Source organism: Argopecten irradians, chromosome 8, assembly GCF_041381155.1.
Source record: "Argopecten irradians isolate NY chromosome 8, Ai_NY, whole genome shotgun sequence".
Lineage (NCBI taxonomy): Eukaryota > Metazoa > Mollusca > Bivalvia > Pectinida > Pectinidae > Argopecten > Argopecten irradians.
Genome location: NC_091141.1, coordinates 28,673,864 through 28,692,702, shown reverse-complemented (window position 1 = coordinate 28,692,702; position 18,839 = coordinate 28,673,864). Strand labels below are relative to the sequence as shown.

General features: G+C 33.7%; 1 protein-coding gene and 1 pseudogene across 2 annotated transcripts; one reads left to right on the top strand and one right to left on the bottom strand.

The window, feature by feature from the left end:
• The first annotated feature begins 3,166 nt into the window (after positions 1-3,166).
• Positions 3,167-12,762, top strand: LOC138330071 (uncharacterized). Of its 2 annotated transcripts, XM_069277448.1 has the most exons (5): positions 3,167-3,256; positions 9,982-10,106; positions 10,364-10,674; positions 10,970-11,096; positions 11,701-12,762. In XM_069277448.1, the coding sequence occupies exons 2-4, from the start codon at positions 10,027-10,029 to the stop codon at positions 11,089-11,091; spliced, it is 513 nt and encodes a 170-aa protein (XP_069133549.1). In that variant the 5' UTR covers positions 3,167-3,256; positions 9,982-10,026; the 3' UTR covers positions 11,092-11,096; positions 11,701-12,762. The 2 variants fall into 2 exon arrangements, 1 of the variants encoding a protein (XP_069133549.1); XR_011209518.1 differs by lacking the exon at positions 11,701-12,762 and having other exon boundaries at positions 10,364-10,669; positions 10,970-11,099.
• On the bottom strand, positions 12,732-16,883 carry LOC138330070 (uncharacterized; annotated as a pseudogene).
• Between the last annotated feature and the right edge of the window lie 1,956 nt (positions 16,884-18,839).

The window sequence follows — 18,839 nt, the reverse complement described above, 5'->3', positions numbered from 1 at the left end:
AATATGATGTATCAGTCGCATCAAGTTTGATACCAGTTTGTAATGGAGTATAGACATAAGGGAAACAATTGCCGTGTGTTCTTTGTTGTTTATCGAATCGCTTCGCTTTGTCCTGAAATCCTGAAATTATATGTTCAAGTACTAATAAACACAGACCTCATATGACCTTCATGTTGTTCAAGTGTATAGCACATACCTTGGTTCAAAATCACAGAGGTTAAGTTTGATCGATATTTTTAGCAAATACCCGGATCAATGTGTCTGGCTTATTGGGGGCTTGTTTGTGCCAATGAAGGTGTCGATGTTGCAAGGCACAAGCAAAATGAGTTAAGACTTAACATCATGACGAAGCGCAGCTTTACATTTGATATTTATTTTAAACAATTGCGAATATCTCGGTGTTATAAGGTACAAGCCAAAGGAGATACCAGACCTTTGAACAACTTTCTTGTCCGTATAGTTCTCCTCTTTAAGATTGACCATTATTATCAATGATAAATATCTTAAACATTTTGAATACGCTTTTGGAATTTGCATGACCAAATGTAACATGTTTGTACGGATGGTTGTCAAAGTGTCGGTAACGAAGCAGTTTTTAGTGACTCAAATGTGTACACACTACCAATAGATTCGGAGGATCTTAACAACATGACACACTTATCGACCCTCATCTGAGCATGTGACCCATGTCCTGATCATTTGCATCATAACAAAGCTTCAGCACTTCATTTCCTTATTCTATCTGCCGGTTGAATACTGTTCCTGTTCACTCACAGGAGGGAAAAAGAAGATTGTGCAAACCAGTTACCCAATAACAACATAGCCTACGTGCATAACTCAGAGATACAGCTATACAATCTTTATTGCCCATATTTTCATTTATACTTTTTATATTTTTATCAGGGCTTGATATATGATGACCTAACTCTAGAATTTAGAATTCGACAACTATCGCAACACATGGTAAGACATTCCGTGCAAACACTAATTCAACGTGTTATGTGTCTATGATATTTATTGCCAAAACGTTTGCACACAACTGCGCTCTTAATGTAAGCGCTAAACAACTATACACTCAGTAGAAATATTACCTACAATTACTTAGAAGAAGTAATTATTTTACTTGGATTGAGAAATGTTTAAGTAATTATTTTTAACCAATTGGTAAGTAAATGTTAGTAATTTGCAATAATATCAAGTACTTTTCTAGTTAATATTGGAAAAATAATTACTCGGTAGAAGTTCAAGATATAAGTAAGATATAAGTAAAAGGGCTTATCATTTTAGTATTAGTTTTACTTATATCTCGAAAAAGAAAGTAATACATGTACTTACTTCAAGTAATTCATAATTTAAAAAAAACAACTCTTTATCCGTAAATAATTTACCTATTGCAAGTGATTGATAGGAACATTTTGTACTAATTGTTTAAGTAAAAGATTTACTTAAAAACAAGTGCTTTAATTGCTCGTTTAATGCTTATTAATTTACCTGTTTTGTTATAATTCATTTACTTAATTTGTGGTATATCATTTACTTGTTTTGAGGTAATTTATTTACTTGTTTCAATAATAAATAATTGAATAAATGAATGATTTAAAGATGCTCCACCGCTGACAAATGGTATTTTTCCCTATCAAAAACAGGAGCAGACGATTTAGTATTTTTCTTAAGTTACAAAAGTTACTTACTTTACACCGTTACCATCACTGAAAAGTTTGAGCTTTTAATTTGACTTCAAGTTAAAAATATGAAAAATAATTAATTGCATCCCGAAAAAATTCCATGGCACTATATCCTATATGGAATGAAGTACTGATTGCGCATGCACCAAAAGCGAAATAAATAATTTTATATTAGTTTTTGTGTTAATTAGACATATATATACTCAATTAAACACCAATTATTGTTCAAATGATGAATATAATTTATGCTCTGTCGGCGGTGGAGCATCTTTAAATAAAAAAAAAAAATAAAAAAAAATATTAGACACAAGATAACGTTTATTCAAATATAACGTGGCACATAAACTAAATAAAATCTTCTTGATTTGTCCATGATATCCTCCTTCTTTTCGTTGTGGGTTTGTTGAAGTCAACTATGTTCACTTTATAGCATCTTAAATATGGAGAAAAAAACAGTTAATCTTTTCCAATATAGACATCATAATCCTAATTTTACTTTAAATATTAACACATGGTTTTAGCTGCATCAATATTATCAATTCAAAAATTCTACAAAATCACAGGTTTAAGTAAAACAGTAATTAAAAAGATGGTTATTGTATAACAAGTATAAACTTTTATCTTAGTTTTTTTGCACTTTATATTTATTTGACACATGCATTTTAATAATTCAAGTGTAACCTTTAAATTCAGTAATGCTCAATAAAGATGGTTATCAATAATATGATAATAACATTCTCATCTTTTGATGTCTCGGATTTAATATGTGTCCCGCAGAATATGAAATGAAGAGACGTAAGGTACGATAACAACTGTTATCGTTCCTTCGGAACGAAATGTTAACACGACAACTTTTAGCTATCAACCCGCTTATAACCGCGATTTGAGTAATAAGGAAATCCAACGATATATTTTGCTGAAATTTTGAATGTAAGCTAATCACGGCGTGATCTATCGATTGATATAATCACCTTAGCTGTGAAAATTCAAAACGACGAGATATTTTGGTGTAAAACCCCCAAAATCGGCATTTTGACCACTGATTTCTGTTTAATCTATCCTAGTAAATAAATTAATAAAGCTGAGAAGCTAGAACTCTACATATAAAAAGTCCTTGTAATTCTGAACAAAACGGTAGTTCTTACTTTTGGAAATGTTATATACAACGGCCACAATACAGCCATGAATAAAGGTGGTATTTCGCAGGTTCTCGGTAAATTTCCACAACAGACGAGATATTTCGGGGTCCCAGGCGCCTTCCTTCTGAGCTATTCTGAACGATTGGACCGGCAAATGTACCATTTAAAAATGAGTGATATTTTTGAAATTTCCTGTAGAAGTGACTAAACTTTATAAAATGAGTAAATAATGTATGCGCTAAACATCAAATTTATGTTACAAAATGCGCCCAACAAGTGCAACAGTGAAATGAATCTATTTGTACTGTCTCGAACGCACAAAACCATGGCGCAGACTATCGCGCCCCCTATAAGGAATGTGTATTGTTTGTATCCGGTTGAGTAAAAACGTTGAAGCCGCCTTGATGTTCAAGTTAAATCCGGCATTATCAGGTAAGTAATTGTTCATTTTACTTGTTATAGACATCAATATCATTATCGGTGGATATTAGTATTATCAGATATATTTGATTGTTTTTGTAGGCCTGCAAATATAACGTTAGGTACTGTTTACAGTCTGTTTATGATCACCATATCGCGAGTGACTGTCTGACAACAGAACCATGCATGTGTTCTAAATCGTGGCTTAACAGCACGTAAACTGACAACTGTACCGACTTTGAGGCAGATGCCGTTTGCATATATGTATCTCCTAATATATTGTTTGAGCATATGATTAAATTGCTAGTAGTTAAACCATAAAGTCATGCACATATCGTTTCGGTAGTGCGTAGGCTCACATGTAACGTACGTAACGTTAGCTTCGTTACATGTCATTTCGGTACATGCGGAAGTCTTTTCGGTATCATAAAGTGAACAGGGCGAAATGACTTTCAGAAGGTACCGAAACGTCTTTGAGTAATCTGAATATTAGACAACTAAAGAAAACAAACCAGAAAAAAAAATGGTAACAATGTACATGTAGTTTGACAATGGATATGATCAACATTATTACATGTTGATATGGACATTTGTATGCACTGCAGTTTTACATGACACATAATAATTGCTTAGGCTTAAGTTACTGTACAGACTGGGTGGGTGAGGGCAATAATATTAATGAAAATTCATTTCACAATTTTGCTGTGTTGTGTATAGTGATAGACAACTACTGCGTAATAATTAGGATGCCGACAGGAATCATCAGATTGACCCGTGTTGTGAAAATTAGCATACATGTATAATATCACTCTGACCCATTTAGCAATGTTATGTACGGTCATGTCATAAATGTTGTAAGACGAACGTTATTGTGGCGTCGTAGATATTAATGACGTCTGTGATGTTGTATGATTATCTCGGTTGACACGTCAAATCCAAGCCTGATTCGCCACTCTTACATAAAACAGAATTGAAACTAAACAAAGTAATCCCAATTTTGACCCAGAGCTTAAGCCCTGGCTATTCTCTCAAGGATTCAATAGATCTAGAATTAAATAAACAATGTTCAAGAAAATTTGTAAGATTTTTCCTTGTAAAGGAAGTTGTTGATATCTTCTTGGTGCCCCTGGACTCTGATCTGGTGGTCATTTATTGAGGTCAAGGTGCACTTTAAACTAAGCACCATGGATGCCCTTTTTTCCTGCAGGGGCGTAGGAAGTGGGGGGGGGGGGGGGGGGGGCAGGGGGGGCAAATATGTCTTTTTGCCCCCCCCCCCCCCCATTTTCGCTGAGTGAAATGTTCTAAAAATTCACATTTGAAAGAAAAAAGGGTCCTACACATTTTTGAACTTTTTAGAAAATATTTCGCTGCACGACGTCACGTTTCCTAAAACATTCAAGCATGTAATGTTCAAACCTTTAATAATGAAAATTCAATACACACGAACTAGACTAAAATGTCCATCAAGGAATTATACTATTACAAAAAATGCTTCTTAAAAGATTTATTTGTTTATATGTCTTAGCAAGACAATCAGTTGATTATTATTTTGAGTTACACAACAATGTGCCGATGGTGTGAATCCGGTATGTTCAAATTCCTTTGACCCCCAATAAATATGTAATGCTATATGAAAAAAGTAAATCAAGTATCTACTGTGGGTGCGAGGCGCGGGGGGGGGTGTGTGTGTTATGAAATTATGAAATATTGAGGACCTTTGCCCCCCCACTACGTTTCATCTTCCTACGCCACTGTCCTGTCAGAATCACTGAAGTTTTGACTATGTTTTGATTAATACTAGTTATGTGATAAATAGAATCTTACACTCATGGCTACATCATTTGAAATTTATTAAACTTAAATTTATAAAATTTGAAATACCACGAGCCTTTAAGGATATTTTGACATTTTATTTCCAAAATAACAACAGTTTTCTGGGTTTTTTTAAAATATCATACAGTGTCTAGGTAAAAGGAGACCTAGTTATAACACTCACTATACAGTAGTGAATGTCAAACTTGTAACAGCCTCATCAGCTTGAGAAAGGTTTTCAAAATGTTTCTAAATCAAAAAAACAATTTTAAAAAAAAATTGATACATTGAAAGCCATTTCGGTTAAGGTATAGACTTTTAAATATATGATTTGCTTGCTGTTGACATTTTTTTCATCTGTGATGAATAACACTTGGAAACGGTAACTATTTTAAATACTAGTACCTATATATATATATATATATGTAGGTAATCTTCCTCAATATAAAAATTAAATATGATTAATAAAACAAAAGACTGAAGTATGAAAGATGTACCAATTAAGTAATTCATTTCTGCGTATGAATAAAAGCTACAAATAGATCCTTTAATGTGATGATTTATTTAACTGATTTTCATATCATTCAGCAGTATCAAGGATTTAAAATAATTTAATTACCTGGTACCATATGTGTTCCAATTAGGATGTACAATTCGGATGTAGAATAGAGTTCTCTTTTTTTATTAGTTTAACGTCCTATTAACAGCCATGCAGGGTCATTTAAGGACGTGCCTGGTTTGATGGTGGAGGAAAGCCGGAGAACCCGGAGAAAAATCACCGACCAGCTGTCAGTACCTGGCAAATTATCCACATAGGATTCGAACTTGTGACCCAGAGGTGGACGGCTTGTGGTAATATGTTGGGACAACTTTACCACTTGGTCACCGTGGCCCCACGAATAGAGTTCTCATAAAAGGTCTCATAAATGTTATGATAATTAGAAAGATTGGCACCTAATATAACTCATTATCCTAATTGCCCAACATGAAATTCGAATTAGCATTATACATTTCCAAGGCATTTCTTGATTAAAGCACTTTATTGTTAAATCTTATGCAAGTACATGTATGATCAGGTGCATGTATACCATCAAACAACTGACTTACTTGTAAAAGGGTACGTGGGTTTTAAATTAAAAACTTTAAATTCTTTAAATGTTCATATGAACAGTTTCCATTGGGATTGGGTAAAGGGAGGTAATTGGCTTATTATTTTTTAAGGTATATTTTCTAGCAAAATGCTGCATATCACTAAAAGAATTGCAAAAACAAAGAAATGCATGTTTAATTTTGGATTGAGTATTCGGTCAGACCAATATTGTCTATATTTTGACATTTTTTTTTATCTACATGTGGAAAAACAGTTTCTTATTGATAAAATGGGGGTAGCAGAGACTTTTACATGATTATTCGTGATGTACATGTATAATTACATGGTATTTTTCAAATCTTTGATGCCGTGTCATTATGAAACGATATAATCCATATTAAATGAATTCTGGTTATTTTATTTTTTTTTAATATTTTTTTTTATTTTTCAAGACATAATACAGGCATATACACATTCACTCCGACATACCATATACATTATACATGTATAGATAGTAATTGCAATCATATGAAGTACATACATACATTTATACATCTATTACATAGATTTATACATTTTCTGGTTATTTTAACTTGATTATAGCAGTAGTTTTATTTTGGGTTTTTTTTCTCTGTAAAAAACTGTTTAACATTTCTTGTTCTCTAAAATGTATGTATTTGTAAGAGATTGAGTGCCAGCCAGGCGATATTGTCTATTATTACCATTTTTTTTCCTTTTTTTTCGATAAAATGGGGGTAGCTAGCAGAGACTTTTGCATGATTATTCATGAAAATGCATATTCCAGGCAGCAATAGCAATTATGATGAACTCCTTGCTTAATTGTATGTCATAGGGACAATTATAAAATGCCACATTCAAGTTTTAAGTCTCCCTTTATTTAAGAAAATAGCAGAGTAATAGCCTAATCCTTCTCCATACGCCAGGGGTTACTATCACTCAGGGGTTGGTTTGAAGTTGGGTGTCACTTTCTCTGTAATCTTGAAAGGAAGTCTATGCAGGACTCAGTTTTGAGGTCACCTGAGATGAAGTCTCCAGTGACCTAATCTAATTTTGCAGAGACCTTTCAAGGCCAAAGGTCAATCAAAATTGTGAATTATATGGTCCCCTAGGAACCTGAGGGTTGGAGCAAAAAAGGGTCAATTAGGCTAAAACTTCAACAATCTTCTTCTAAAATTCAAGAAATAGTGGAATCAAATACTCTTCATAGATGGAATCACGTGGGGAGGGGGTCAAGTTTACTATAGTTTATTTAGGTAAAACACATTTTTGAGCATTATTTGGTCATTTGTAATAGAAAATTAATCAGAATTATCAGTATGAAATGGTCAATGGATCATATTAACATATTTCCCATAACTGACCCCCAGGGGCCTGAGGGGTGGGGCTAAAATGGGTCAAATAGGATAGGCTTAAACTTCAAAAACCTTCATCTAAAATTGTGGAAATGGTAGAATCAAATACTTTTCATAGATGGAAAGGTCTTAAGGTCCTTTACAATGATTATGAATTATATATGAACCTTGGGGTCTCATGTTTTCCCCTCGGGAGGGGTCAAGTTTACTATAGTTTTTATAGGGAAAACACATTTTTGAACATTATTTGGTCATTTGTAATAGAAAATGAGTCAAATGTTGTCAGAATTATCAGTATGATATGGCCATTGAATCCTATTAACACATTTTCCATGACTGACCCCCAGGGGCCTGAGGAGTGGGTCCAAAAGGGGTTTCTTTTAATTCATAAATGCTTTTTAAAGATTTGAACCAACTTTGCAATGTTCTTTCTGTATCAGAACTCAGGTGACCATCAAGGCCTCTTGGGCCTCTTGTTTTCTTCTGAACTGCATCCAATTTTACTAAGAGATATTGGTCCATGGGTGGATATTACGTCAGTGATAGTAACCCCTGGAATATTGAGGATGTAGCTAAAAATGATTTCTGCAAGCCTGTGATTGGTCAGTTTGTTTCTTCTGAAGTGGCTCCAAGTTACTATGAGATATTCCAAGAGTGGATATTACGTCAGTGATAGTTACCCATGGAGTTAGTATTGAGGATGTAGCTTAAAAGGATTTTTTCATTTTTTTAATTACATTCCTTTATTGGTGTTTTTATAGACAATCAATTATAATGTATCTTTCAGGTTAACTGCCAGTATATATTATACAATGAACTACCAAGGTTGTTTAAATAAATAACCTTGACCTTTATTCAAGGTCACAGGGGTCAAATAGACTAAAATCCTTAAATGACTTCAAGCTCTGGTATATTTTTAGGTCATCTGACCCGAAGGTTCAGGAAGATCTATTGTCATCATGCATCGTCCGTCATCGTGCGCCGTCTGCAGTCTGCAGTGCGAAACTTTTTCATTCAAATGAAAGGCCCAGGGTACTGATATTTGGCCTGTAGCATGCTGGGATGAAGGGCTACCAAGTTTGTTCAAATGAATGACCTTGACCTTCATTCAAGGTCACAGGGGTCAAATAGGCTAAAAGATTTTAAACAACTTCTTGTGAATAACTAAGAGGCCTAGAGATCTGATATTGGGTCTGTGGCATGCTAGAATAAATGGCTACCAAATTTGTTCAAACAGATGACCTTGACTTTCATTCAAGGTCACAGGGGTCAAATAGGCTAAAATCTTTAAACAACTTCATGTGAATAAATAAGTAGCCTAGAGACCTGATATTGGGCCTGTGACATGCACAGATGAATGGCTACCAACTTTGTTCAAATGAAGGACAATGACCTTCATTCAAGGTCACAGGGGTCAAATAGGGTAAAATCTTTAAATGACCTCTTGTGAATAACCAAGAGGCCTAGATATCTGATATTGGGTCTGTCGCATGCTAGAATAAATGGCTACCAAGTTTGTTCAAATGAGAACCTTGACCTTCACTCAAGGTCACAGGGGTCAAAAATGCTAAAATCTTTAAACGACTTCTTCTCAAGAACCAAAAGTCCCAGGGTACTCATATAGGGTCTGCGGCATGCTTGGATGAAGGGCTATAAAGTTTGTTCAAATAAATTATCTTGACCTTCATCAGGTCAAATAGGCTAAAAAATTTGAACGACTTCGTGTGAATAACTTAAAGGGCTATAGAGACCTGATATTGAGCCTCTAACATGAATGACTACCTTGAGACTGGAAATTGAATTTGCAGCATGGTGGGGATCAAGGGACCTCCATTCACGGTCTAATTCATTAAATATATCAGGACCTGCACTTCTTCTAATAAATGAGTTTTTTTGGATTGCCTTAACTGTTTGCCACTTCTTTATTCTTTGAGGTGTTGTATTGTGCCAATAGTCAGATGACCGTTAAGGCCCATCGGCCTCTCGTTCATAACCTAATGGAATTGGTCCCGTTTAAGGGTAACAACAAGACTTATCTTCCCTTTCTATTCTCTTCATTTCATCCGCGACACTCCTTCAGGTGTCGCCCAACAAGTATAAAATTGGCACAGGTCGGTTGTGTTCTGGTACTTTTTGTTGCTCACGAAATCATTAACTTAAATTGTAACCACGTTAACATCAACAGTACAGTAACCACAGCTACAGTACATTATATATGCAAGAGTAGACCGTAGGCTTATATCCCATCATCATAATCACATTACCCATACCAATTAGCTATTAAAGTGGACGAATTTTAAATATTCTCCTATTTTGTGAGGTTTGTCAACAGAACATGTGATGTAAAATTGCAAACTTTGCTCACTTGAGTCTATTACTATTACAGTAACCCTGATTTTTTTCTTGCAATGCTGTGATGCATTCCTTTTAAATAATTAAATTTATTGTTCTTATGTTCACAGATTGATACAGATGTCACCTATTGCACAGCATCAGTATTAGCTTCCATGAAAAAGCAGAAATACAGAGTGTACATTTGTTTGTACCAAGATAAACCAGCCCATACCCACTGTCAGTGCCCCATAGGGTAAGAGTTTTGTTAAATGATGTATATTACAGCAAGTACATAGATCAAGTGACATATGTTGTACAAGAAGCAATTTCTCACTTAGCTGTAGACTCATGGGTCATTGGTTAATGAAGGGAAAAGGTCCCTAAATTCAATTGTCATAATATGTAGATATGTAAAGAACTCTCAAGAAAGGAAAATGATTTCAAAAAGTGGACAATTAGTAGTTACATTTTTTTTCAACAAAAGATGAGTATTTTCCCCTTGTTTTACAGACTTGCAAGGTGCTGTAGCCATGTTGGCGGACTTTTATTTGCGCTGAATGACTTCAACAGGGAAGTGGCTATACAACAAAGCACTTTATCATGTACATCAAAATTGTCCAAATGGAATGTGCCTAGGAAGCTAACTATGAAGCCATGTCCTTTAAGAGACCTCAAATTGAACAAGCCGACTCTTGAACCTGAAAAACCTTCAAGGACAGTTCTCGAGTTCGATCCTCGGCATACATCTGACAAGATGTTGGATTATAATCACTATGCTGAGAAAATGAGGGAGCTGCGTTCCATTTTTCAAACACAGTTGTGTATATACATATTTATTTAATATAAAAGAATATAACACAGTTTAAATGTGCAAGCATTATTCAAGTTTATTGATCAAAATAAAGCCAGCTTCATTTTTTTTTACTTTAACACACATGTATTTATACAAAGACCAATTCTACAGAAATCAACATTAATTAAAATTGATTCAAAGTTTTATTTTTTTAAATTCATTTGACAATTTAGACAATATGAAGTTAATTTCATTCTTTTGTGTATGTATATGATAAACTGAGTGTTTACAGGAAATTCTTATAAAATGTATTGATACTGCAGGTATGGCACACCTTGCTATCATACCAGATAGTGCCCCAGACTTTCTGGAGGAGGAAGAAGTGACTACCACAAAAATGAAATGGAAGCCAGGCTTTAACAGCTTATATACACAGCTAATCTAATACATGTAAGATCTATGTGTCTCAATTAAGTATGCTTAATGATAATTTAGCAGAAATATTAGGAGTATTCAGGAGTATGTAGAAAAAAATACTCGACAGCAAAGAGAGAGTGAACTTTGGCTGGATCTCCACAAGGGAAGAATCACAAGTTCCCGCTTTGGAGATGTTATGGCATCAGGACCATCACCTAACAGCCTCATCAAGGAGTTGTTAAATGGGTCATCTTTGAACAAATCATTATATTACATAAAATAATTTTCGAAATATATTTCTTAAAATTTTGCTACCTAAGATTTTTGAGTAAAGTCAAGTGTTTTGTGTTTATTATCCAAGATATTCACCTACATACAATGTATAAGCTTTTTGTGTATTAGAGCGCCAGATACACATGTAAAGCTTAAACAGTATACATGTACATATTACATCTTATGTAATATATAATGTAATTAGAACTGCTGTTTTTCTATTATCTATGAAATAATTGAAATCTCACAATCTAATTCAAATTTATGTAATGAAGAAAAATGGCATAATGTATGTTTTATTACTTTGCACTTTTTCACTTTTTATTCATAATAGATTTAAGATTATTTCAATTACAATCTACAGGTACAGTACAATACCACCTTCTGTCCAATGGGGAATAGATATGGAGCAGAGAGCAAAGGTTGACTACATGGCAGTAATGGAATCATTTGGTACTCCCATACAGATAGAGGATACTGGCCTGTTTCTTCTCCAATCTGCTGCGTTTTTAGGAGCAAGTTGTGACGGCAAAGTTATCGACCCCTCCATGCCAAGTGAATATCAAGAAGAAGTATTGGAGATTAAGTGTCCTTTCAGTATAAATGGACAAACAATCTGTGAAATGGAGGTTCTTGATATTTTAGAGAAATTTCCATCATTTTATATGAAACCAACTGAAGAAGGCTCAGAACTTGATAAGTCTCACAAATACTATGCACAAGTACAAGGAGAAATGGCAGTGACTGGATTGCCATGGTGTGACTTTGTAGTTTGGACCAGTGCAGGGAAAAACAACATCTGTTCTCAGAGGATTCAGTTTGATCCAGAATATGTTTTTAATATGCTTCCTAAGCTTCAAAACTTTTACTTTAAGTTTTTATGTAAAAATTAAAACTTCATACATCAGTGTTATGTTCACTGCAATGTCATTTATTGGCAGTTTTTATACTACTATATAAATGTACATGAAAAGTAGTGCAGCTATTGTGACATTGATCACCCATTTCCTATAAATAAAAAAAATGTTAAGGCGTAAATGAATGACTTTTTTGGAAGTTATATGTACATCAAAAGCTAGCATCCTGCGAAGGTTTCATGGTGTAAAATATGATAACATTGCATGATTTATTTGTCAATATAATCACTGTGACTGTAAAAAAATGACATTCATGTTTTTATATAACATGATATGAAACAAAATCAGACAGTTGGCTCCCTTCCTCTCAATGATATTGGGCTGACTATTTATACACATATTCTGCTCTTATCTTGGCCAGGATAGTGTGATTTACTAATTATGGTTTATAATATACATGTAAATATTAAATGCCCTGATTTGTTTATAAATATCAATATTTGAACTGTAAAACATTGAATTATTTATTTGTCAATAAAATCACTAAGAAAATCCCATTCATGTTTTTTCTACAACATGATGTAAATCAAAATCAGACAGTTGTCTCCCTTCCTCTCAATGACATGGGGCTGACTATGTTTAAATGACTATCTTTTAATGGGGCGTAAAACACCAATTACCGAACTCAATGGCATATTTAGGATTCTACAATTTTATCTGCTGACAATATGAATATTATTGATCTAATTGAAAGCAATGCCATTTTCAGTTCAAAACAACAGAAAGATTATTTGCTGTCGGTAACAAGAGGAACATCAAAATTTGTAACCCAGCAAGCAACCTGTAAGCACTTGGATGAAATAGAAAGTGGTAATACACCATCAAACAAATGAAAATTCTTGACTCTACCGATGCTTCTTTCAACGTTTATTCTTACTTGAGCGATTTCTTGGGTTTCAAACACTTCCTTAATTGTAAATTGATTACTTTTTCCTTTAAAAGGTGGTATGTTTAAAGTGCAAAGCCTTTCTTTGAGCAAATCTGCAATTGTAAACCCTTTGCCTGACATAACATTGTCCCCTGGTTCTAACAGATCAAGAAGTTCACTTTCAATAACAATTTACCTGTCAGAAATTCTACCACCCCAAGCCTCTGATACAAATGAGATGACTCCGGAGGGAGTTATACCTATTAACAATTTTAGAATATTATGGTGCTTGTAATTTGAAAATGTTAAATTTTGATTGATTCAACTAGAAGATCTCTGAATGAAAATTTCAGTACAGTCTAAAATGATACGTACATTTTTAAAAGGCTTGAATACTGATGGAGTTGTTTGTTTGACAAGTTCTTTAGATGGAAAAACATTAATCAGTTTCAATTCTTCATACAAAAGACATATCCAGGTCACAAACATATTAGAAAAAGTGGTTTTAGAAATACAAAATCTGTCTGATATATCCTGAACAAATAGTCCAATTTTAAGTCTGATCATCACTGCAAGAAACTGATCATTTAGAGGAACAGATGTCTCCATTGGTCGCTGCCTGTCTGTTGTTGCTGGGTTCTTTCCTCCCCAAAATGTCATTTTCTCTGCTTTTGGTAACAAATAACTGTAAAAAAGATAAAGGGCACAATTTTTTTAAATTTAATTTATACATCCAAATAATGGAAAAATGAATGCAGAAAATGATATGAATTCACTATATGGAGATAAACCTAGCAGCCCATTTTTTAGTCTTACCAGTAATAAGATGCACATGTACATTTTGTAAATGGATATCAAAGATTGTCAGAACAATTTGCATTAAGATACTTGATGATGAGGGTAATTCACATATTAATTTTATTACCAGGTATGAAATACATGTATAGAAAATGAGACTATGGGAATTTAACTGATGGGGTAATATATCTATATGCTGTTTGTAGTTCTACAAATAAGCCTATTGTAGCAAACACTTACTTGAAAAGCGAGACAAAGACAGCAAATTATGGCAGTCCTGTGTAGAACCTGGTAGCTTTATCATCATCTTTAATCACAACCGTTTCACTTCACTTCTTAAATGATGAATTTCTTCCCTCAGCTTTAAGTTCTCCTCCAGAAGGGGGTCATCTTCACATTGTACACCTATTTACAGTTTACACCATAATAGTTAGGGGAGGTAATTAAGTGAACTAATGAAAATACAGAACAATTATACATGCACACACAAATTTAAGTTTAAATTATAAAAAAAAACTTTATGAAATGATTATCATTTGTTGAAAGAAATGAAAAATAAGACTTGACACATTTATTTATAGGTATAAGTAGACCATGGATTTCTGTAGTGTACACAAGTACAAATGTACTCAATGTATTACATATTCCTAAAACGAATGATCGTCCCTGTATTCATCACCAATACTATAAGATGTGGTTTCCATACCTATGTTTTCAAACGTCTTCCTTTCATCAGTATTCTTTTGCAACGCATCAGCCATGCAGTAACTGTGTATTGACACAGAAGCTTTTAGCATATCTTCTACCATTTGCTCCTGTGCCACTGCAGCTTCCTTCAGATTCTGAAATAACAATAAACGTTAATTCTCAAAGTTTGCACCATAACATAGTAACCTAGTATTGGAATAAGCCTATATATACCTTGATCTCTGGTGGTTTTGCTTATCATTTTATTAAGTATAACTCTCCACTCTATTTTACTATACAACCCTTATTAAACTAGACAAATTAATTACACTATAGCCTACCTTTTGGCGTGACCACGGGAGCATGTAAATAGCATTAACATAATATTATTGATTTAGTTTCATAACTGTACGTCATATCCTATATTATTACTTTCATGATATGTTGTACTGATGGTCGGTGGTTTTTCTCCGGGTACTCCAGCTTTTCTCCACCATCAAACCTGGCAAGTCCTATACATAACCCTGGCTTCGTGGTTAATTAATAGTACACTTTTTTTTTTCTTTATGGCTCCATAACTTAGAAAAAACCATTACAGTCAATCCTTAAATAAGGCTATAATAACGGTATATAGCTATCGAAAGGGGGGAACAGTGCAAAGAGTGAAATCAGCACCTGTCATATAGATTGGTGGCATGGTCAACTTACTATTTACCTTTGATATATCCCGGCGAGTGACACGTTCATGTCTTCTTTCATCTACTGTCTTCTTTTTGTAACGGAATACTGATGGCGAGTAGTCAATGTAATCCCGTTCATCTGAGTGCCACCTGTAATATGATTTATGGAAATGTTCAATTTTAGTCAATTTATTTTTAGACTGGCGCATATTATACTTGTAAGTATATATGGTGTATATTCATGAATACACTAGCAGCTATAGCCTTAGGAATCTGTCTCAGGCTATGTTGACCAAGCAGATGTACAATGAATGTGTTGCCCTGTGATTATCTGATAGGCTTATCGTGATTTATTACCTAAGTTTAATTCATGTGTATCGTGATTGTAAATACTTTGCAATGTATTATCATTAAATGATCATTGATGTATTCCCTATAAATCTGGGATTGTCAAGGTATATGGGGACACTCCCTCAGTACTCTTACTGAGTGCTGGGTCACACTTAGCACAGGCGTCTGCTACAGTATTATGTGAGCCTAGTGACCAGTCATCATGTACCTATATTGAAAAATAGATTTAGTAAGTAAATAATACTTGATAAAATGTAAAGCTATACCCTGTGGTTGGCTCCATGATGACTCACTGATTAAAATCCTTTCCCTTGACCGCCCAGCTGGGTCCATATACTATATATAGCTAGGGGCCAATATATCTAGATATACTGATAAGAGGTCTAGATGAAGTAGCCAAATGCCAGCATAATACTGGTACATGTAACACACTGGAGCAGAACTTAATTAGTAACATTCACATAGGCAGCATAAATTACAAATTACCAAAGTTTGCTATATTGTAATTATTATAGAACTTAAATAATGTATGATTTGAAATATGTATTTATTTTATATAAATATATTACGAAAACTGAAGTTGATTGTTTTGGATATAAGATATAATGTCGATCGAATCTTGCAAAAAGACTTAATTTCGCTACATCAAAATATTTGGATACTACATTTTTTATTTTTAAACTTTACAAAGACATATTTTGCAGAATAATGTATCAAAATTAACTTTATCTCTGACAATTAAGTTCATATTTGCTGGCCTCTCTTGCTATTGATATTGTTAAAGGAACATGAACCTAAATAAACCATGTCAATTTGAGTAAAATACAAATTTAAGACGTGTCAGATACCTCACTAAGTAATATATATTAGTTATTGTGCAAATGTGTAAAACTAAATAATTAGAATGGAAATTCCATCTTTCTGTATTTTGAACCGGCCTGGTCAAATTTTCTAGACTGAGTGTGATAAAAATAGTAGTGTTGGATTTTAGTGACCTCCCACAATGCACTGCACAAATTAAATGAATGTAAACAAAATGGTGGGTCAAAAACGCGGATGAAGCGAACACAAACGAAATCCGAAAGGAAACAGAGTGAGCAAAGAGTCAGTAACCTGGGCGATTGGGAAAGTAGGCAAATATGAATGGATCGCTGAAATGCAAGAGACGGGAGCATCTTCCCACTTTATACTTGCGTGATGTACATATGTTCAATGAGTCAAGTACCTCCCTTCGCGGTGCCTCGTCGAATGAAAAGTCTCGTTTGACTGTTTGACTTATCGTTGTTACGCTTAATACAAATTGCTATATAACACATTTTAACAAATATGACTTAAAATGCATTTGTCAACCATCATAAATAAGAATATAATCTTAAAATGTTGAAAACAAATATCCCTTGTCATGTCAGCAAGTTTATTGTTCATTATAGCCTCGCTTTCGGCCAGCATTCGTTTTGTGTTCCAAAAATAGAATATGACGGTCTATTTTTATCATTTTTCGGGGTAGGTATTCCCCACGTTTTCCTGTCGTTTTAGATAACCAATCGTTCAATCGTTGTAATAAAATATTCAATAAACATATAAAACCATATCTAAGCATACAGAACAACTTATTTAAGGTTCATGTCCCTTTAACTGGAAATTACCTGGTACGTATTTCATAAGTAACAACAATACTCAAAATAGGTAAATAATGTTTGTTTGGAGACCAATCTTAAATCTAATTTATACAGATCTATCTAAGTAATTCTTAGTCAATTTGCTGGTAAAATTATTTCTTGTTTTTAACTATACTGTATTTTATGAGTGCATTTCTTTTTTATCATATCTTACTATTCTGTGACCTATTTGATAAGTAATTGATTGCTGTATAGCATCTTACACTTGTTGTTTTCCTTTTCTAGTATTCTGTGAAGACGGTATTTTGTGATTTATGTACTATGACTTACAAATGTATTTTAGTTGTTATTTTACTAGGGGATATCTTGAAATATTAAATGACCATTTAAGTATATTGCAGTAAAACAATTACTTGAAAAATTCTTGTAAAACCATAAGAAAAAATCTTTCTGGATAATAAGTAAACTCTGTACCCGGTTTTTACACAAATCTGTACTAAGTAACCTTTCCAGTAAATAGTTCACTTGTTGTAAGTAATTCAGACAACGTTAAGTAAATCTTAAGGAATCATCTAGTAATTGCGGTAATGCTAAGTAAAACTTCAGTAATATATTTACTTGATACAAGTAATTTCTTATTACTAAGTAATATGTTTTCTGAATGTAGTATAGACACGATTGCTAATATGTTAAGTTCGACAATGAAATTAATGACATCATAATGGTGATTAATAGCATTGAAGTATTTCGTACCATACGGGTACATGAGTGCAACTGCTTCAAACATTCGCAGTTACTGTTGAAATTAATAGCAATGCCCAAATATGCTACAAAAACAAATACGTGTGAAGATATCTGTTCAGATTTTGTCGAATGAAGTCAAAATCGATGATAATTTTAATGTATATGCAAATGTTTGTTGCAGTGGCGCGATTTCTACTATGAGTTCAACCTGGAACGAACATTAAAAAACTTAAATCACAATAATTATAAAACACAAACGTAATGAAGAAACTGATATTCAAACTCCTACTATTTGGATTCAATTCGGCACAAAATTCATAAAAACCAATACTGTTGTAGATTTTGTCAATGTGCTATTGAAGGGATGACTTTCGTTGTCTAATCAATAGTTCTGTCAGTTCAGATCTACGTTACATCCTGTATAGCTGATTATTTATTTTTTTTAATTTATTGAACTTTGCCAGAAGCCGTGTTTTGTCCGCCCGTCCGGCCTGGTCTGGGTTCTATTTCATATACGTTTTAATATCTGGCATGCTCGGTGTACCTAGGGGTCGCCTACCACAGCTAGGTCAATATTACCTGTATTTAACCTTTGACATCATTCTCAATAATGAGCATAGTCCTTTCAACAGCCAGGGTGACCATAACCAACACCGACCTTCTGAGATTACACTACAACTCTCTCACGAGGGCACCAAAGGAATTAAATAGATCAGCAATTTTGGAATGAGTTCATATATACTGTAAAGTCCAATCTGTTGTGAATGTGTAATGGCAAGAATAATGAAGGAAATAGCATGGCTTTCGTCTAAAGAATCATCATATATATATATATTGTA

Bases quoted from the DNA above. Each gene is read 5' to 3' on its own strand.
- LOC138330071 (XM_069277448.1), top strand. From the start codon at position 10,027: ATGAAAAAGCAGAAATACAGAGTGTACATTTGTTTGTACCAAGATAAA. The intron at 10,107-10,363 runs GTAAGAGTTTTG...CTTGTTTTACAG, and splicing joins CACTGTCAGTGCCCCATAGG to ACTTGCAAGGTGCTGTAGCC. The intron at 10,675-10,969 runs GTATATACATAT...TTGATACTGCAG, and splicing joins CATTTTTCAAACACAGTTGT to GTATGGCACACCTTGCTATC.